This window comes from Suillus clintonianus (assembly GCF_016758775.1).
Source record: "Suillus clintonianus strain FC179 chromosome Unknown DEU56scaffold_10, whole genome shotgun sequence".
In the NCBI taxonomy this organism is placed as follows: Eukaryota; Fungi; Basidiomycota; class Agaricomycetes; order Boletales; family Suillaceae; genus Suillus; species Suillus clintonianus.
In genome coordinates this window covers 210309-228538 of record NW_024539234.1, presented here as the reverse complement: position 1 = coordinate 228538, position 18230 = coordinate 210309, and the positions used below count along the sequence as shown (strand labels likewise).

Sequence of the window (18230 nt, the reverse complement as noted above, 5' to 3'; positions counted from 1 at the left end):
ACACCTATAGAAATCATTATTTGCATAATTTGGAGCAAGCTGGATCGCGAGCCGCCAGGTAGTGCAGCACATCGCACTATGTATGCGGCCCAAGGCGTCCAACGTCCATCCCATTTTGGCTGTTCGATGCATCAGGATTCAGGGACGCGTAACAATGCAATTGGGATCCATTCCCATGTTATTCAAGCATCTGGTATAGAGTTATTGATACGCTCCTTTGCGTAGTAGGCTTGTAGCTAGTCAATATTTTCAACTTCTATAATCTCCCAGCCCTCCTCGACAATAATCGGAGTGGTCTGGTGTTTTCCATCTTCCTGCGTCGTTATTTCCGTCATGTCTGCCTCAGATTTCGCCGCCATTGTGCCCATGATCCTGATCCGTTTGATGCCGCCATCAGGGTAAATCGATACCTTGACATGCGTGTACTGCTCGCAGGGGCTACTCAATTGAAAGAAATGCATGCGGTGGGGGCCCAGCGCAACGGGCGATAAAATCATATTCCAGCCATCGCCATTTGCATCTGGCACGGTGTCTTGACTGTATATGCCCCGGATATCACAACTCTCTGGAAAGTTGCCTTTGAAATGGATGGTATCGATGACTGCTGTTGACAAGTATCCTGGAGCACCCCTGAAAGAGTGAATGTCATTTAAAAGTCTGGAAGCGGGCAGAAACATACAGTTTGATAGTGACCCAGTCCTGGTGATCCTTTGTATAGCTTCTTTTGGTTTCCCATCCATCTCCCATATCTTTCCCTGTGGTCTGTGAGAAAGGTCGTCACTCGTTCAAAGTTCCCGTGTCAACTAACCTCGCCCCGGAAGAAGAAGATTTGAGCTTGACCCAAAGTGGTCGTCGGATGTAGCGACGACCTTACCACCCGCAAAGATATGAGCAAGGTCAAAGGGTTCCACAGGACTTGCAGGAAACACGGGCATGACATGTCCATAAACGCGAAAGCGAGCCTGCAAAGTATGAAGTATTGAAATCAACCCTGTAAGCGCGCACTTACAATCCCCCCATCTGGATAAATTCTAAGTCTGACATAAGTAGCCTGTCCTGTCGCAGGTATCTTGTAAAGATGTCGGCATGATGGTCCTAGGCGTACTTTAGGAAGGATTTCCTTCCACTGGTGTGACAATCAACTTCGTTACTGATGATGCCATGCGCATCACACGTACCGTTGTTCCTTCGTTTGGAAATTCATACGCGGCGTCAACGGAGGCCTCTGGTGCCTCATTGCCTATGTAGCGATACCGTCAAAATATGGTCCTTTATCGAGCGATAAGTAACCAGGGCATACCATTGAAGTGAGTTGTATCAATGTCGAAACCAGTGATTATCCCTGTTGTTCCCAGTCTAATGGTACACCTACGCAGAAGGACGTCTTACAGAATAAGTACGTTAATTGCACAAAACGCACATACCAGTCATACGTTGGGTTGTGTCGACGCGTTTCCCATCCGCTGTATAGCTCCCCGTTCGGTCCATACTGCTTAGCAAGGTTTACGGGCGGCTGTAAACTTCTGTATTGAATCAAGGCGTCAAGTAACGGAGTTTAGCACTGACCTCGACCAGCAGGAGTTGGTATGCCTCAGCAAAGAATTCGTCAGAAACATGCACTACCTGTCCTCCAATAGAAGCACTCGATAATTCTGCCGAAAACCAGCTCAGTTGAAGAAGGGACCACTATGATCCCTGACAACTAACCTGTAGTCGACCCGAACACCGTGGAGAAATCTTCCAGCGGAACTACCTCGTACGCCATCGCATATTGCATTGTCATGAATCATGATAAGCCCGCAAAAGCAATACATGAGATATGATTATTATTAGAACACCCGCTACCGCATGTAGAAACGTAGGGTTGTTGGATATTGAAACTTGCTGCTTGCAGCGATGGAGTCGATGCGGCAGTGACCTAGGATAGCTACACCATACAAAATTATGACTGCTGTTCCAAACATTTAGCGTGCAGCATCTTTTCGAAAATCACCTTGGCTGAAGCGAACTTTCGAAGTATGCGCGAAATGATACATTCCAAAATCCTCGTCTTCCTCACCCTCTTCTTCATCTTCCTCGTCATCTTTCTCTTCTATGAGTTCACTACAATCAAGATAACCCCCGCAACACTCCTCAGAACCAGGGCTTGGAGATGGGCTCGTTACTGGGGCTTGCGAACTGGCCGACGAGGACGCAGGGGTTCGATCTACCCGTTGTCCATCAATAGGAGCCAGCATCCGATTTGGTGGTGCCGGGCGGGCTCGGAGTTCTTGAAGAACATGTGAGGGTGTAATTGTAACCGGATGTGAGGGTGCCTGACGAGGAGGAGACGATGGGCGAAGGCTGCTAGGACCTGCAGGTGGCGAATATGAAGATTCTGGCGGTTGCCGATGATGGAAGGAATTGTCATCCGGAGGGACTGGCGCACGAGTTGCGGTGATCTGTTGGAAGCGCGCGATCGATGCAGAAGCGTTGACTAGGTCACGCAGTAGCTCGGATGATATTTGTACCTAGATGAAGAACATACGTTCGGCTACGTGTCTCAACCAAGAACTGGAGTGCAACATACAACTTCTTGTGGTGAGCCGCCAAAGGGCATGGTGGCTCGAGCTAGCTCTAGCTCTCGCCGTAATCGTACATTCTCCTCCTCAGCCTTTAAACACCGTTGCTCGAGTTCGGAAAGATATTGGGCCTTGCGCGCTCGGTAATCGCGCTGCTGGGTAAGCTGTCGCGTAGGAGGAACAGTCAAATCTTTCTTGCGTCCTCTGACCATGTTTACTGCATGGCTGTGAATACGATCAACGGTGTGACTGTTTCAAGGGTGAATCACAGCGTGAACGAGATCTGTCAGCTATAAGTAGATGGGATCCCTTGCAATTTGCAGTATATCGTTTACGTATACGAGACAAGGTTATTGCTTACCAATGCACCGATGCATGCTGATCATGGAGGCGCTTCAGATTTTTTACTGGCACCTTGGACTTATGTCGTTGTCCGACAGAAGAACACTACCTGCACCAGTCTTATATGATTGCCCTCATACCTAGAGTTCTGCTCCCGACGAATCGAATTACAGCCCCTAATAATTTGTTTGATGTGTATGTAGATGGTACAATCGTGATGATCAGAGTTTCTGTTCGTAGGATGTATCGATTTACATTTGTAGATGAAAATCATTGGATGCCCCAGACCCTACGTGTCAATAGTTGAAGGAGAACACTTGGCCCTGGTGTTTCTACGAGGCATGCTACGCCTTTCCGTTCTTTCTGCTCGAGTCCAACCTCACCTTGACCTCCCGCTAACAATGTCGGGTCTTCTATGTTTACTCTCGCAGGCAGCGCGGTAGACTCCAGGAGCCCGTGCCCGAGATGACGCAGGTCTAGCTGAGCCTGAACCTCTGCCCGATTGGCACCTGGTGCATATGTAGTAGTCTCCTCTCTTCGGTCAGTGACAAACATGCCACGAGTAATCTCTCCGGTCCTTCATACAAAAATTGTCAGGTGAGCAATAAACCATCGGGAACGCGCAGGATCGCACCGTTCGATATCGAATGTCCGCTGAGCTACAACCCATCCAGTTGACATTCCAGGAAGACCGCGAACTGGATTGATTTCAGGTGGGTTCTCGATGGCGCACCAGATGGCAACAATATCGTGCAACTCCATAGCGTCCTTTCCCCACTCGAGCATGATTTCCCTCGTGCGTTCGAAGACAGAGCTGGTGAAGTGGACAAGCGGTGATTTACCATCTGCGTTCGATGGTTGGGCTGTAGACTTAAACGCAGGGTCTACCTTCTGGCAATAGTGAGGGAAGGGGAGTTCGTGGTTACTAGTGATATCCAAGGGAGCGATTATCACTCTGTCAAGCGGGAGACCGCTGGTGATATCTGTGGGTATCAAAAGTTCTCTTGCCGCATAAGGATCGGCATAAACATTGACTGCACACGCAAACAAGGTTAGTGGAATTTTTCAATGCGAATCCGTTTTTAACTGCTTACATTCCGCGACTGAAGTAGTGTTTCCGGGAACATCTAAGGCTCCTGCCATACAAATGACTCGACCAATTTTATCCACAACTGTTTGACGATGTTCGCGCACAAGTTGTGCCAGGTTGGTCATAGGGCCCAGAACCACATATGTGATGCTTCTGTCGGGGCGCGACTCTAGTAAACGCAAGGCAACCTCGACGCCTGATTCTTTCACTGGTTGGAAGTTGTCGCAGAAAGATGAATTTTCGAGGTCGACATTCAAGTCAGGGTGGCGTTCGCTTATATTCGATAAGCCATCACTACAGGACGATGAGCACCCATCTCCATCTCCCAAGTTTGAAGAGACACTTACCGGCCGTGGAAGTATTGGGCAAAGTGCCGTCCACCTTCTAAAGGTCCTTCTGGTCCAACTGCAAGGAGGGGCGGGACCGTAGGCGAGAAATTTGGAAACCTCGCTGCATCTTCAGGATGCAGCGCAATGTGGCGCCCTATCGCCTGATAGAGCCTGTAGATATTATCACTGCGGAGTCACGTTCAGTTTCATTTCAGACTGCGAATGAGCAGCGCCTCAACTAAGCAGCGTGAACATCGGTATTCCCTGTGATCAGATATCGATAAGGTTTCCATTTCATCCCATCTCGACGCATTTACGAACCGAATGAAACGATATATGCGATGATTTCAAGTTCGGGGGATGCGATAGCAAATAGGCTGTCGATGCTGGATTTAGAACCGAATTCGCGGATCAGAGGGAGTTGAATACATACATAGCTAGAGTGTCGTCCACGCCGGGGTCCGTGTCGACTACGAGCCATGGTTAGGCAAGAGGAAGCATACAGCATGTTCGGCCGACCACTCACTGATGACTGGCGTCCTGGTCCTCCCGTCCATGGTTTATCAGAACTTCCTATAGATAAAATCAACGCAAGCAGGAAATGGGCCCTTTATCAATCAGATCAGAAAGCACTCTGAGTCTTTATCATTTTATTGAGACCCTCAAACGTTGACCGGAAGATATTACGACAGTGCCTGATGGGAACCTAGCCGAACACTGCACGAAGATAGATATGTCATACTATCATTGGGCCAGAGTTGCAAAACAATTGCAATAGAGAGTTGCAAAATGCCTCATAGCACACGCAACAACTAGTATGATATATGACGGGACGTTCAGTTTTGCAAAACCGACGCTGTGACAAAGTGTGACACCCTCTCTACTGTTTCTAACATTTTGCGTCATGCATCCCTCTGGCAGCATCATTTGAACACTTTTCGTTCTTGTGTCAACTGAAGCTCTCCAGTGACACACATAGCTACAGAACCGTATAATTATTGTCTTAATGTGTAGCAAACGAGATATGAAAATGCGGTCGTCAGATTTTGAAACTCTGGCCCAACGATAGTAAAACATTGAAACAATTCTTGAAGTTGATGGTTGCGGTTTAATGGCAGATGGTCCTAAAACCCTAGGCAATGATCACATCAAAGAACATTCAGATGTCTGTAATGCGGGGGTTGCTTTCCGCTCAACAATAGGTGCTTGCTGGTCGCAGTAGCTCAGTCTCCATTCGAGTCTCAAGGAACCGACTGAGTTTCATAGAGATCATTACGATTGCTACACCAGCCTAATTGTGTACATAGCGCGCAAAATTTTCCCATGGGATCCATGCCTATTAACAGAACAAAGTCAGCCAAGTGCTTGCGAAATGCTTGCAACGATGGAAAATGAATCAGAGATCTTGGTGGAAAATTGGTCTCATCGGAACTAGCCTCTGAAGTAGCAAATATTGAAAGAATAGCATCATAAAATTGATGTGCAGTCACGCAGACTCACCTTTGCTTAAAACCTCTTAAAATCCGTAGTCAGCGCGTGCATGGTTGGGAAGAAATGTTGGAAACGCTGGGGCTTCATAAAGCGGCATATGCCGGAGAACTATGCAGCTAGAGTCACGGTGGCTGTCACGTCACGTCAAATCATAGACGAGACTTACCCGCGTCCCTCTCGATATCAAGCGACTTACGACTAATGGCTGAATCCTTGCGTTTCCTTGGCTCCCTCCCCGGCCACAAGGGATGGGTTACTGCCATCGCCACCTCCTCGGAGAACCCAGACATGATTTTGACGGCTTCCCGAGGTATGACTGACATTTTTGCATAACTTTCATTAGTTGACTTTAGGGCTCAGACAAGACCATCATCGTCTGGCAGCTCACTCGCGACGAGGACACGTATGGCTACCCCAAACGAATTCTCCATGGCCACAACCACTTCGTCTCTGACATTGTCATCTCTTCCGATGGACAATTCGCCCTTTCCTCCTCTTGGGACCACACCCTGCGTCTCTGGGACCTGAACACTGGCCAGACCACTCGCAGATTCGTGGGCCACACCTCCGATGTCCTGTCCGTCAGCTTCAGCGCAGACAACAGGCAGATTGTCTCTGGTTCGCGTGACAGAACCATCAAACTTTGGAACACCCTTGGAGAGTGCAAGTATGATATCAAGGATGATGGTCACACTGAGTGGTGCGTGGGAATCATGCTTGGAAGAATATCATAACCCTGACCATACGGTTTAGGGTGTCATGCGTGCGTTTCAGCCCCAACGTCATGAACCCTGTTATTGTCTCGTGTGGATGGGACAAGGTTGTCAAGGTGAGCTTTCAATAAGATTCATATCATTGGCCGTCCTAGGTCTAGTGATGTTATATTTTGATTGGGGACCTTCAGAGGGTGACCACCCGATGAAATAATATTTTCTACCAAGATCTCTGAAGCGCTCGCAGCAATGTCCTAGCAAACTTGCTAATACTATCTTGATAGGTCTGGGAACTGTCCAAGTTCAAATTGAAGACCAACCACTACGGCCACACTGGCTACATCAACACCATCTCTGTCTCTCCTGACGGTTCCCTTGCTGCATCAGGTGGCAAGGACGGCATTACCATGCTTTGGGACCTGAACGAGGGCAAGCACCTTTACTCGCTCGAGGCTGGTGACATTGTCAACGCTCTTGTGTTCTCGCCCAACCGCTACTGGCTATGCGCTGCCACCGCCAGCTGCGTCAAAATCTTTGACCTCGAGAGCAAGTACGTACTCCCATGATTTAGTTATGACGTCTTCCTAACCTGTGTAATCTCTAGGTCGATCGTTGACGAGCTCAAGCCCAGCTTCACTGATGTTGGCCCCAACTCACGGGAACCTGAGTGTGTGTCGATTGCATGGTCAGCGGACGGGCAGACGTTGTTCGGTGGATTCACTGACAACCTTGTTCGTGTCTGGACTGTCACTTCTTAAAATCCTCTGGGGAAGTTGCATGGTGGAGGACGCCTTGAGGTTTACCCTATGCATCGTTTTTACTGTAGCTGGCTGCTCGCATCTCAAAAAAAAAACATTGCATCTCTCAATTCCTGGTAAAATCTATGACATAATGAATGATCACAAAACCACTGGAGCCTCAGCTTCTTGCATGTTTCGTTGGCGTTCTGCGTAATCCCAGCGATCTAGGCCTCCAAAGTCGATCTTCATCGCGCCAGAAGACAGGTTTACTTGCAGTTCGCATAAGTGAGATACTCTAGCTCTCCAGCTATCGGCCCTGCAATGATAAATCAGCGCGGGTGACCAAGTAGATTTCAACGATCTCACGTTGCTGTCCCATACATGTCTGAGCTGGTCTGACTGACTACCCGCACGCATTGATCACTGTTGGACTTTGCATCGTATATCCACAGGTTTTTTCCGGCATACACCTCCTGCCAGCCGCCTGAGTCGACCAATCTGTTTGGAGGCCTGATGCGTTTGGTATCTGGTGGAGGAGTGGGTGCTTGTCGGACATCCACATCATTAAAGAAGCGAAGGGCAGCAAGATTTGAGATGTTGGTTAGCAGAGCACATTCCTGGGGTAGAGATGGATTGACGATGTAAAAGATTGCACTGAGCTCGTCATCAGATTCCTCGCTGTCATCTTCTTCTGTCGTAATTGCAGCGGTATCATGGCTTGCTCTGTTGGGCTCAGGTTGATTGTCCATTGTCGCGTCATCTTCTTCCGAAGGACTAGCTGCAAACTCTTTCTCTCCTTCTTCCAATCGACTGCAGAAAGCCAACCAAGCAGCCTCGTCGGAAAAATCGGTCCGCACAAGGATTCCGAGTTCTTGTCTGTCAGTGGACGCTTCATCAAAAGGATCGCTATCGATATAGAAGTCCAGATCGATATTCTCAGCAGTACCGACTGCAGCGGTCTGAGATACATGTGAATGTCAGGGATCTTATGGAATGTACATGAACGTGATATATAGTACTTACATATGACAACGTTTTCTCGCCTGATGCCCAGAACTTTTGTGCAACCCGAAGTTTCCATCGTCTACGGCCTTCGTTCGGTGATTGGCTCTTGGTCGACGCGTAGTGAACCTGCGATCATGACAAACTCAGATTGGGCCTTTGAGAGAAAGCAACTTGACCCACGAGCAACCATTGTGCGAAGGAACTTGTCGACATTTTTCTGCGGATGTCGGTGTCGAGTGGTTGGCTGATTGTTTTGCCAGGTCACCGACGCCTCCATTCCATATTAGTCAAAGCCATAGAGCATTATTGATCAATCTTCCATAAAGGTCCTGAATGAGAATGGCGACGTCATTGGACGGACAAGGAACGTGGGGCTCAAAGCAGTAATATATACCGTTCGAGTCGAAGGCACAAGGAAAAATGGATTCAGACCTTCCGCGCAACGTCACCAGGGTTCAAGAACGTTCAAGTTGGGCTCTCCATACTAGATCATACTTTTTCTGTGAGTACGACACGTAGGACAATGAAACACAAGTGCGACGTCGCAGCACAGAGTATCAGATGGCAGACGGGAAAACATTCAACATTCACACGCGTTGGTTCACATTGGTGGCTGCGGCGAACCCCAGAGTGCTCAAATCACCGTTCATCGCGCGCGCGCTTGTCCGCAGAGTCGGTCCGGGGGGAGAGGATCAATCATGGGTCGGGTGGTCACAAGACCTACTGCTCCGCTCACACCCAATACCCGATTGATGTGGAGATACCGTGACGGGAGTCCCAGGTGAGTCGTGATCCGATAGAACCCCATGGCTACTCGCATGAATTCAAATCATTTGCTGACCTTCAATGCAATTATGAATTACAATATAAGCGTCCAACCGTTCTCAGGCCCCGTACGGACGCGTACCCATCCTTTCCTGCATGGCGCCTCCTACAGGAACTACTGGTGAGCAGCTTCTTTTTCATTCAGTCTGAATCTGGATAATTGATCAGAATGTAGGTACTCAACTCGGACGAAGGCAATGGGCCTTTGCGTTCGCCCTTGTGACTTCCCTATTCTTTACTTGTGAGTCATTGATCTTCTGCTAGTATTAGAACCGAAATAACGAAGTCGAATCGCAGGGGGTTTTGCCTATGGTGTACGAAATTCCTGTACAAATTCATTCTACTGGCTGATTGAACCCTTTGATAACAGCTTCTTGATGTGCTCAACGCACACTTCCAGACCGTGTTCGGTATCACCAAGCTCCAGAGCACGCTCTTACAACTGGCATACTTCGTAAGTGTCTCATCATTGGTAATAGTGTGATCAATCTTATCACTCGGAGTTAGGGTGCCTATTTCGTGTGGGCACCATTCGCAGGCACATTTGTGAGTAATATCAATATTTCCTCCAGAGCAATGCTAATTAAAGCAGATGAGACGAGTAGGATATAAGGTGACTATTTATCTGGAGATCCACAAATTAGATAACAAACATATTTCACTTACAGAAAGGCATTCATATTGGCCTTGGCTTGTACTCGCTTGGTATTGTTGTCCTCGTCTGTCAAATACACAGACTGATCATTTCTTAGGCGCCATATTCTTCTGGCCATCCGCGAAATACGAAAAGTACGGAGGGTTCGTCGGGAGCACATTCGTAATCGGTAATTTAACCGCAAGCGTCATATTAATATCGTACTGATATCATACCCAGGTTGCGGCCTCTCAACACTCGAGGTCGCTGCCAACTCCTACATATCTGTCCTTGGAACGCCTCAATATGCTGCGGCCCGTTTGAACTTCAGTCAAGGGTTCCAAGGTATAGCATCCTTTGCTGGACCTTTGATCGCTTCGCGCTGGTTCTTCACTGGTGCCAATGCGACCAGTCTGGGCACTGTCCAATGGTTTGTCTGATAAATTTCACGCTAGAGTCGTACTAAACTTTCATCAGGGTCTATCTCGCAGTTGCTGGCCTCGGCATAGGACTTAATATTTTATTTTTGTGAGGGCGATCTCTGCATAATTGGATATCAGTCCTAACCTTCAACAGCTTCTGCGACCTACCTGAAATCACAGAAGATGCTTTGGCTGAAGAGATAGATGAGGTTGGCATCACAGATGCCCAAGGGCCTTTCCGGCAGCAATATCGCTGTATCTTTGGGTTTGTTGCCCAGACTGCCTACGTGTGCGTTTGCCTAGTTCTCCACCTTGTGCAGTGAGCCTAAGATATAGTCCAGTGGTGCACAAGTGACCGTCGCCTCTTTCGCCGTCAACTTCCTCGTCGACCAAGGAGTTGGTATCAACCAATCAAAGGCTAGCGAGCTCTTTTCGCTCTGCCAGGTCACCTTCACCGTAGGACGGTGTGTCATAATGCAGTTTTCTACTTTCGTCGCCATTCTCAATTTATCGACTTACAGATTTGTTGGTGTAGCGATACTCAACTTTATCGACCCTGCCTTATTACTATCCTTCTACGGGTTTTGTTGTTCGCTGTTCTGCCTCTTGGTCTCCCAGCTTACTGGGTATGGTGGTGTCGCTTGTCTCTTCTGCCTCTTTTTCTTCGAGTCCATTTGCTATCCCGTACGTCCCTTCAGTTATTGCGTTACAACTCATTCCTCATGCACTTCCAGTGTATATTCACCCTAGGTACTAAGAACCTCGGAGTGCACACTAAACGGGGCTCTGGTCTTATTGTTATGGTGGGTCCTCTCGTCTGCTGGTTGTGCTTGGTTCAAGATTCTCACTAAACCCAGGGTGTCGGAGGAGGGGCTTGGTACCCACCTGCACAAGGTGCCCTCGCCGACAAGACATACACCCGTCACTCGTATCTTGTCCCAGCATCAGGCTACATCGCCATGACCATTTACGCTATGTAAGGTCCAGCATTTTTCACAAGTTTGCATTGTTCTAACCTCTATACAGCGGTCTTGTTGTTGACCAGGCGAAGAAGAACGGATTCTCAATCCGCAACCGCGATGAGCTCACCGAGAACTTGAATCGCGCAGCCGTCGATGTCTCTTCGACCGGCTCGCTCCCTGGTGATACGAAAGGACGCTCGAGCAGTGAAAAGAAGATATCTAGTGACGAGGTCGCATGAGAATGAGGAGCACGTTCACAATAGAGGAAGAGCAGTATACTATGACCTCCTCAGTTAGTGTAACTATTCACTACCATCCTCAAATATCATTCGATGTGCATGTATTGTTATGATGTCGCTGCTGTTTAAGTGCCCACACCATGATTGCTTAAATGACGCGGGTCTGTGTGATATGCATCATAGATGTCCTTGAACCCGCTGCACGATCCACGATTTACCAGTCCAATTGACTGTCAGGCAACTCTTACTATCGATGACCCCCCAGTAGTACAAATGTGTCTGGTGATGCAAATTTTCAAAGCAAGGGTTTAATCTCACAAAAAAAAACGAACTGTCAGTTGTGTATACAAGAGTGCGTGAGCGTGATTTGAAGAAGCTTGGCATAGTTCTGCTTTCTGCAGAAAATCAAGTGTCGAAATTAGGTCCGCGTGACAGGCTGCAAATCTTTGGGAGAGAAATGCATGTCGTGTTTGCACTTATCTCGAGGGCGCATTATTGGAACAAAAAATTACAGATTTGATTTTCGTAAGTAGTTCTACAGACTTCCAGCTACAAGTCGTACTGATTGTCGAGGTTGTCCGTGTTGTGGTTGTGCAGTGATGTGCGAGTGCAAATTGATTTGCACTACCGGGTCATTGATAGTACCAGCCGAGTGTATGGCCTCACGAGCTTGCTGATGAATGTTATTGACGCAGGGAAGAAATTGTTGAATGTCAAAGGCTCCATTTAAGCGTACCCTGTAAAGGTATTACATTCGAAACGCTGGAGTACACATCGAATAGTATGCCGCTGCGTGCTCCCTCCATCTAAATCAGGTTTCGATGGCAGGATGCATTCGCACTGGTGCTGGTGCACTTGCAGGACCTGAAGTCGCCATACGCCGATGAGTGACGGATAACATGCAACGACAGGTTTGCGCTGAACACATCCCGAGGAGGTCGGGCTGCGCTGCGGAGATAGTTCACAGAGCTGGAGGAGTATCCAGGTAAATGATAGCTAGTCAGTTGGAACTGTAGATGTCACAGCCACATACAAGTTGCTTAAGCTCACTCGTGCTTGAATGTGCGTGAACCTTTTGTCTAGAAAATGAGAGGAAAGTCTGTATCATCAATTAAAATCATGAAAACGTTGATATTCGTTGGCGTGAAAAGGAGGAATGGTGCGATCTGCGATTCTCTCAGCACGAGCGAGAGCTGCTGCAGCCCGGCATAGTGCCAGGCGGAATAAGGCGGGATTCTGCAGATGATGGAGGTGTGCCACCATGTACATGCAACTGTCATGCAGTGACCCCACACCTCCACCATATGATATGGAATAAATGTCATTGACACCCCGTTGTAAACAATAGTGAGCAGTTTCCCTCGCGTCGCGTCGATGAATAATTGTGGAGGATGTCAAGGCAACTTCGAGGGAGACTACGACGTAGGTATCACTGACTGCAGTAGGTTGTAACTTAAAGTTGTTGGCGTGATGCACAACTTGATTAGGTCAGCAATGGGCGTAGCTATTAGCCAATGAAAATCGTTTATCGTTTATCACAGGACCGCGTAAATTTCACCGTTACGACTCGGACTCTCTCTTGCAATTAAGCTTGAGGACCATTATGCGATGATCGCGAATTAAAAGGATGCGCTGTTCGATGAGAAGTTATCAGACGTAGCGCTTCCTTTGAGTTCGTCTCATAATATCATTGGATGAGCAACATTTTTGCACAATGGCCTGAAAGGCCCAGCGTCCCTTCCTCAAGACCGAATCACAACTGTCTGTTTTATCATCACGTCGATTTGTAACTTCAGAAGCTCATCGGTTTAATGAAAGGGGTGCGCAATCATTTCCATCTGCCTACGAGACCCAAGATCGACAAATTTGTTAGCAGTCTCGATTAAGTGCAGGCAACAGCCTTAATCACGCAGACTACCGGCCGAAAATGAGGTGTACATTGCGGCCCAAGGTATGATAACCCAGACAAGGCAATGGATTATGGTTCAGAACTGTGCCAGGACCACACATGTATTTCGCATCATGATATTGCTCGTAGAGAGTCACAGCATGCAGCATCGAGGATGGATCGTTTGCCAGGTTACCATGCCCAGCCGGTCTGGGTCATAAACATCATCACCTGTGAGGGGCCTTCATGAACCGAAACTCAACGCTCATCGACATCTGTGGTTACCGCGGTCGTCGCACCGAAGAAACTTTCAAGTCACAAAAATAGTTGGTCGAGCTGGTTAACGTTAGGTGAGGAATAGGTTGATATGCGGTTGGGATTTGCGCCACAATCGCGTCTTATCCCCCAATTATCCCCGATTGATATTTGATATGGGCGATATGTATCTCCCAGAGTTCCGTGCCTCATGACTGTGTAGAGCATCACCAGGCTTGCATGTATTCAAATTATTTCATGGCCTCTAATGGAACGGCAATATAAGCGTCTGAGTATTTTCAAGCATACAGACACATGCCCTTTTTTTCCCTCGCAGTCTAAAAACATGGCACCTCCTGTGGGACCAACGGGTAAGTAACTCTTATCCAATGTTTGGACATGAATAATTGAGCAGAATGCAGGAACTCAACTCGAACGAAAGCAATGGTCCTTTGCGTTTGCTCTTGTGACGTCCCTATGTTTCACCTGTGTGTCGCGATTTTTCTTCTCATTGGAACCAAACTAACGATGTTGAACTGCAGGGGGTTTTGCGTACGGTGTACGAGCTTAACAAACTTATTATTCTGCATGACTGCAACCTTCAATGACAGCTCCTTTCTGTGCTCAACGCACACTTCCAGACCGTATTCGGTATTACCAAGTTACAGAGTGCTTTTTTACAGCTGGCATACTTTGCAAGTGTCTGATCCTCGTGGATGGTATGATCTCCTGACCACTGATTAGGGTGCTTATTTCGTATGGGCACCATGTGCTAGTGTAATTGTGAGTAATATCAGTGGTTTTTTCACAGCAATACTGATTAAAGCAGATTAGACGGGTGGGATACAAGGTAACTTCTGATCCGGATATGTACAAACTAGATACTAGCTGATTTTAATTTACAGAAAGGCATCCACGTTGGCCTTGGCTTGTACTCGATTGGTACCGATGTCCCCGTTAGTCAGATGCATCGATTGACCTTATCTTAGGTGCCATATTCTGCTGGCCATCAGCGAAATTCGAGTCGTATGGAGGGTTCGTTGGGAGCATATTCGTAACTGGTGATTTAATTGGAAGAGTTATATGAATGTGGTACTGATTGTCCCCAGGGTGCGGTCTTTCAACACTCGAGGTTGCTGCCAACTCCTACATAACTGTGCTTGGGGCACCTCAGTATGCTGCGGCCCGTTTGAACTTCAGTCATGGATTTCAAGCTGTCGCAACCTTTGCCGGACCTTTGATTGCTTCACGCTGGTTTTTCACTGGTGCTAATGCGACAAGTCTTGGAACCGTACAATGGTTTGTCCGTGAGTGTATATGATCGAGCCACACTAGAATCTCTTTAGGGTCTATCTAGCGGTCGCTGGCTCCGGCATAGCACTTCATATCCTGTTCTTGTAAGCGCGCAATATCAGAACTGAAGATTAGTTCTCACCTTCAGTAGCTTATGCGACCTACCTGAAATCATAGATGACCCTTTGGCTGACGAGATAGACGACTCGGAGGTCGGGATAATATACAGCCCAGGTCCTCTGTGGAAGCAATACCACTGTGTCTTGGGGTTTGTTGCCCTGACTGCCTACTAGTGCGCTCATTTAGTTTTCTTGACCTTCTGCTGTGAGTTTGACATACAGCACAGCGGCGCACAAGTAACGGTCGCCTCTTTTGCAGTCAACTTTCTCGTAGACCAAAAAGTTGGTATTACCCAGTCAAAGGCTAGTCAGCTCCTCTCGTTCTGCCAGATCACCTTCACCATATCACGGTGAGCCATAGTCCAACTCTAATCTCATGGCCATCTTAAATGTTACTCTTGCAGGTTTATTGGTGTTGCGATACTTAACTTTATCGATCCCGCCTTATTGTTAGCCTTCTACGGGTTTTGTTGTTCGCTGTTCTGCCTCCTGGTTTCCCAGCTTCCAGGTTATCGTGCTGTCGGGTGTCTTTTCTGTCTCTTTTTCTTCGAGTCCATTTGCTATCCCGTGCGTCCATTTAGTTATTGAGCTATAACTCATTCCTCATGCACTTCCAGTGTATATTCACCCTAGGTACGAAGAACCTTGGAGTCCAAACCAAGCGGGGCACCGGTCTGATCGTTCAGGTAAGGCCTCTGGTCTGCTGACATTTCTCAATTCAAGGCGTCTCACTAAGCTCAGGGTGTTGTGGGTGGGGCTTGGTATCCTCTGGCACAAGGTGCTCTCGCCGACAAAACATACACCCGTCACTCGTATCTTGTTCCAATGTCAGGCTTCATTGCCGTGACCATTTATGCCGCGTAACATCCAACGTTTTTGCAAGCTCACACTGTCCTGACTTCCGTTCAGCGGTATTGTTGTCGACCAGGCGATAAAGGGCGGATTCACATTCCGCATCCGCCACGACCCCTCCGCCACACACGCAGCTGATTGCTGTCTAACCAAGCTCCCCGGTGACGCTAAAGCACGCTCAAACGATGAAAAGAGGGTATCCAGTGACGAATTGATTGTGGTCGTATGAGAAGTGGGAGAGCTCGATTATAATGGAGGAAGAGGATAACACGACCCTCTCAATTAGTATAAGGCATTCACTACCACCCAGATATTATCCCATGCACATGTATTGAGACGATTGTTTGTAATGCCGTTGTAATTCCGAATGAGTATCTGATACTGGGCGAGCCTGTATGATGTGTCACACAGCCGACGTCCTTGCACCTGCTATACGATCTACGATCTGCCGGATTTTAGCTCGAACCTTCAGCAATATCAACAAAGAACTCTTACAGGTCGAATGTATGGCAACGACAATAGGTTGCCAATGAAGGGCAATTGACGCAGGAATGTCACAACCACAGGGAAGAAGTCGCTGCATCTGGCTTTCAGGTTTAATTCTTCGTTTGGAAAATGCGCCACGTACCCAAACAGATTCAAGAAGCCAAATATCTCGACGATCATTCCAATGAATGCGTACTTCATGAACACGAGCAGAATACCACCAATGAAGCATGCTGTTCCACGAAGCTTCTGCTTTCGTGCGAAGAAGTAGAATGTCTTTTGAGGGCCAATAATCAAGGTGAGACCAGACAAGAAGAGCATCTGTGCAAGAGCTTGGTTTGAGTAAGGAAATGGAAGACAGGAAATTGGGTTACACACATTTCCTAGTGCTAGCAAAGCAGCATCGAAGAACATCATGACGCCTAGGAACATGAATAGTGTTCCAAAGGTCGTGAGGGCCACGCCAATTTCTGAGATACACGATTCTCGTTTAGCAATCAAAGCAGACAGCTTGGGTAGACTTACTTTGCGCATCAGACAACCACATGTCTCCAGAGTTCAAGTGAGTCTTGTGAAGAGAGCGGTAGTAGGATGAGAATCACAGACTGAGCAAATTGCCCCAATTAGTACACTGCCAGTGGATAGGGTTCATGAACGCGGAAGTCGCGTGACTGACACGTCACTAGTTCACTCTTCTCTTTACATCCACTCAGTGATGGCAGTACAAAGTCCTCATACCGTTAAGACTATGCTATCTTCGAGGGAGAGGTCTAGCTCAAGTATTCTACATAGTCGTAAGATTTCCATGTCTGTCAATAAAAGTACTAAGGCTCAAGGCTATCGCAAGGACAGGGGATCATCTGGATAATAAACGTAACCATGTCTGTGTGAAGAAATGAAGACTTTGAGACGGCGATAGCTTCCGAATAGGACAGTAAATGGTATGGAATAGTACTGTCCATAATGGTACACAATTGGATGTCGGGTCCAACGATGAAACAATTGACAATAATGGTATGTCTGAAATATCAGTGCGTATAACGGCATGCTTGACATTTCTCGGGGTTCCAAATATGTGTGCTGGGACCACGTCTGATCCTCAACTCGTGAATATAACGCCAAGCTCATGGCCAGGTCCGACGGGGGAACACACTTGATGGCAGTGTATGAGTGGGTGTCAGTCAACGTACCTTTCGTCCAGCAGCGTTCACCTCAAGCGGCTTTCCAGACATCGCAAGATCAAACTGCGTCCTCGCCTGATCGCGCTAGCAGCCTTCCGTACTCAAATTCTACGAAAAAGCAAAAGTCGGCAAATTCTCAACAAACGACAGAGTAAAACACACTCACGGGCGTAAGACACGACATAATAGTCCAACTCGATGTTAGATCCATGCTCAAAGACAGCCTGGAACGCACGCTCCGAGTGTGAGCGTGCACCCTCTGGTGAGAAGTTGATTTTTTCGTCAGTCTCGAGCTCAGCGTCTGGGTCCTAGATGGATGTGCGTCAATGAGTGTATTCAACGTGTAAGGAGAATTGTTGGGAAAAGAGGTGACGGGCAGGAAGCTTGTTACCCCTCAGGAAAACGATCCTCGGGGTTATCAGGACCTCCCAGAGAGAAAGAGCCGAATGCCCGAACACACTAATCCCAACGGAAAAAAGCTCGACACAAAAAGCACAAACGCACCGAATAGCTACAAACCGCCAACACACGCCCTCCAAAAACCGTGCAAGACAGACGTCATCCCAATACCCTCTCTGTGACTCTAGCTTCTTATCTGTCCTTTCTTAACCCCACTCGCCTTCCCACTGCCCACCCCACCAACCTTACCACCTTCACTCCCTTGCGACGAAAGCACTACCAACAGGAGGAATCATCTCCCTTGCAATGGCCTCCCTAGGCGCATGCGCGATTGCGTGGAATCGTAGGTGAGCTCTATGGCTGGGAGGAGAAGTTTGTTGAATTGGGAGAGGCGGCTTTGCGGG

At 47.9% G+C, this 18230-nt stretch overlaps 8 protein-coding genes across 8 annotated transcripts; 3 read left to right on the top strand and 5 right to left on the bottom strand.

Moving 5' to 3' along the window:
* Positions 1-149: 149 nt before the first annotated feature.
* On the bottom strand, positions 150-1873 carry DEU56DRAFT_29386 (allantoicase-like protein). The gene is made up of 9 exons (XM_041345518.1): positions 1708-1873; positions 1567-1652; positions 1425-1513; positions 1301-1368; positions 1179-1240; positions 1010-1126; positions 809-962; positions 680-755; positions 150-630 (listed from the first exon to the last, which is right to left on the bottom strand). Exons 1-9 carry the CDS (start codon positions 1781-1783, stop codon positions 237-239), a joined length of 1122 nt encoding a protein of 373 aa, XP_041212668.1. The 5' UTR covers positions 1784-1873; the 3' UTR covers positions 150-236.
* Positions 1874-3002, bottom strand: DEU56DRAFT_29644 (uncharacterized protein). Its single transcript, XM_041345533.1, has 2 exons — positions 2570-3002; positions 1874-2510 (listed from the first exon to the last, which is right to left on the bottom strand). Exons 1-2 carry the CDS (start codon positions 2771-2773, stop codon positions 1965-1967), a joined length of 750 nt encoding a protein of 249 aa, XP_041212667.1. The 5' UTR covers positions 2774-3002; the 3' UTR covers positions 1874-1964.
* DEU56DRAFT_780069 (nucleoside hydrolase) lies at positions 2975-5324 on the bottom strand. The gene is made up of 8 exons (XM_041351929.1): positions 4849-5324; positions 4756-4792; positions 4644-4699; positions 4562-4586; positions 4341-4508; positions 3998-4287; positions 3538-3937; positions 2975-3480 (listed from the first exon to the last, which is right to left on the bottom strand). Exons 1-8 carry the CDS (start codon positions 4877-4879, stop codon positions 3174-3176), a joined length of 1314 nt encoding a protein of 437 aa, XP_041212666.1. The 5' UTR covers positions 4880-5324; the 3' UTR covers positions 2975-3173.
* Positions 5325-6014: 690 nt separating this feature from the next.
* On the top strand, positions 6015-7284 carry DEU56DRAFT_869276 (guanine nucleotide binding protein beta subunit; the record flags this gene model as incomplete). The annotated part of the gene is made up of 5 exons (XM_041355545.1): positions 6015-6123; positions 6174-6513; positions 6567-6642; positions 6811-7076; positions 7131-7284. The coding sequence occupies 5 exons, from the start codon at positions 6015-6017 to the stop codon at positions 7282-7284; spliced, it is 945 nt and encodes a 314-aa protein (XP_041212665.1).
* Positions 7285-7425: 141 nt separating this feature from the next.
* Positions 7426-8484, bottom strand: DEU56DRAFT_869275 (uncharacterized protein; the record flags this gene model as incomplete). Its single annotated transcript, XM_041355544.1, has 4 exons — positions 7426-7582; positions 7633-8225; positions 8290-8397; positions 8452-8484. 4 exons carry the CDS (start codon positions 8482-8484, stop codon positions 7426-7428), a joined length of 891 nt encoding a protein of 296 aa, XP_041212664.1.
* A 624-nt stretch (positions 8485-9108) lies between these two features.
* Positions 9109-11463, top strand: DEU56DRAFT_29443 (major facilitator superfamily domain-containing protein). The gene is made up of 16 exons (XM_041345524.1): positions 9109-9217; positions 9272-9337; positions 9394-9410; positions 9467-9550; positions 9604-9642; positions 9689-9709; positions 9765-9801; positions 9849-9920; positions 9971-10160; positions 10208-10258; positions 10307-10441; positions 10494-10616; positions 10674-10836; positions 10887-10955; positions 11010-11128; positions 11179-11463. Exons 1-16 carry the CDS (start codon positions 9193-9195, stop codon positions 11351-11353), a joined length of 1386 nt encoding a protein of 461 aa, XP_041212663.1. The 5' UTR covers positions 9109-9192; the 3' UTR covers positions 11354-11463.
* A 2379-nt stretch (positions 11464-13842) lies between these two features.
* On the top strand, positions 13843-15989 carry DEU56DRAFT_908693 (major facilitator superfamily domain-containing protein; the record flags this gene model as incomplete). The annotated part of the gene is made up of 16 exons (XM_041357030.1): positions 13843-13867; positions 13919-13984; positions 14039-14055; positions 14108-14197; positions 14241-14279; positions 14326-14346; positions 14402-14438; positions 14486-14557; positions 14606-14803; positions 14854-14893; positions 14941-15081; positions 15136-15258; positions 15313-15475; positions 15526-15594; positions 15650-15768; positions 15818-15989. The coding sequence occupies 16 exons, from the start codon at positions 13843-13845 to the stop codon at positions 15987-15989; spliced, it is 1392 nt and encodes a 463-aa protein (XP_041212662.1).
* DEU56DRAFT_28947 (vesicle transport protein) lies at positions 15890-16915 on the bottom strand. The gene is made up of 5 exons (XM_041345497.1): positions 16772-16915; positions 16625-16716; positions 16389-16567; positions 16256-16337; positions 15890-16205 (listed from the first exon to the last, which is right to left on the bottom strand). The coding sequence occupies exons 1-5, from the start codon at positions 16791-16793 to the stop codon at positions 16164-16166; spliced, it is 417 nt and encodes a 138-aa protein (XP_041212661.1). The 5' UTR covers positions 16794-16915; the 3' UTR covers positions 15890-16163.
* Between the last annotated feature and the right edge of the window lie 1315 nt (positions 16916-18230).

Coding starts and splice junctions, on each gene's coding strand:
- DEU56DRAFT_780069 (XM_041351929.1), bottom strand. CDS start 4,879: ATGGACGGGAGGACCAGGACGCCAGTCATCA. Junction 4,700..4,755: donor GTGGACGACACTCTAGCTAT/GTATGTATTCAA, acceptor CAGCATCGACAG/CCTATTTGCTATCGCATCCC. Junction 3,481..3,537: donor CGGACATTCGATATCGAACG/GTGCGATCCTGC, acceptor TTTTGTATGAAG/GACCGGAGAGATTACTCGTG.
- DEU56DRAFT_29386 (XM_041345518.1), bottom strand. CDS start 1,783: ATGACAATGCAATATGCGATGGCGTACGAGGTAGTTCCGCTGGAAGAT. Junction 1,653..1,707: donor GGTGTTCGGGTCGACTACAG/GTTAGTTGTCAG, acceptor GGTTTTCGGCAG/AATTATCGAGTGCTTCTATT. Junction 963..1,009: donor TTTATCCAGATGGGGGGATT/GTAAGTGCGCGC, acceptor CATACTTTGCAG/GCTCGCTTTCGCGTTTATGG.
- DEU56DRAFT_29443 (XM_041345524.1), top strand. CDS start 9,193: ATGGCGCCTCCTACAGGAACTACTG. Junction 9,218..9,271: donor GCCTCCTACAGGAACTACTG/GTGAGCAGCTTC, acceptor ATCAGAATGTAG/GTACTCAACTCGGACGAAGG. Junction 11,129..11,178: donor GCCATGACCATTTACGCTAT/GTAAGGTCCAGC, acceptor ACCTCTATACAG/CGGTCTTGTTGTTGACCAGG.
- DEU56DRAFT_28947 (XM_041345497.1), bottom strand. CDS start 16,793: ATGTGGTTGTCTGATGCGCAAA. Junction 16,717..16,771: donor GTGGTTGTCTGATGCGCAAA/GTAAGTCTACCC, acceptor CGTGTATCTCAG/AAATTGGCGTGGCCCTCACG. Junction 16,338..16,388: donor GGCTTCTTGAATCTGTTTGG/GTACGTGGCGCA, acceptor AGCCAGATGCAG/CGACTTCTTCCCTGTGGTTG.
- DEU56DRAFT_29644 (XM_041345533.1), bottom strand. CDS start 2,773: ATGGTCAGAGGACGCAAGAAAGATTTGACTGTTCCTCCTACGCGACAG. Junction 2,511..2,569: donor GCGGCTCACCACAAGAAGTT/GTATGTTGCACT, acceptor TTCTTCATCTAG/GTACAAATATCATCCGAGCT.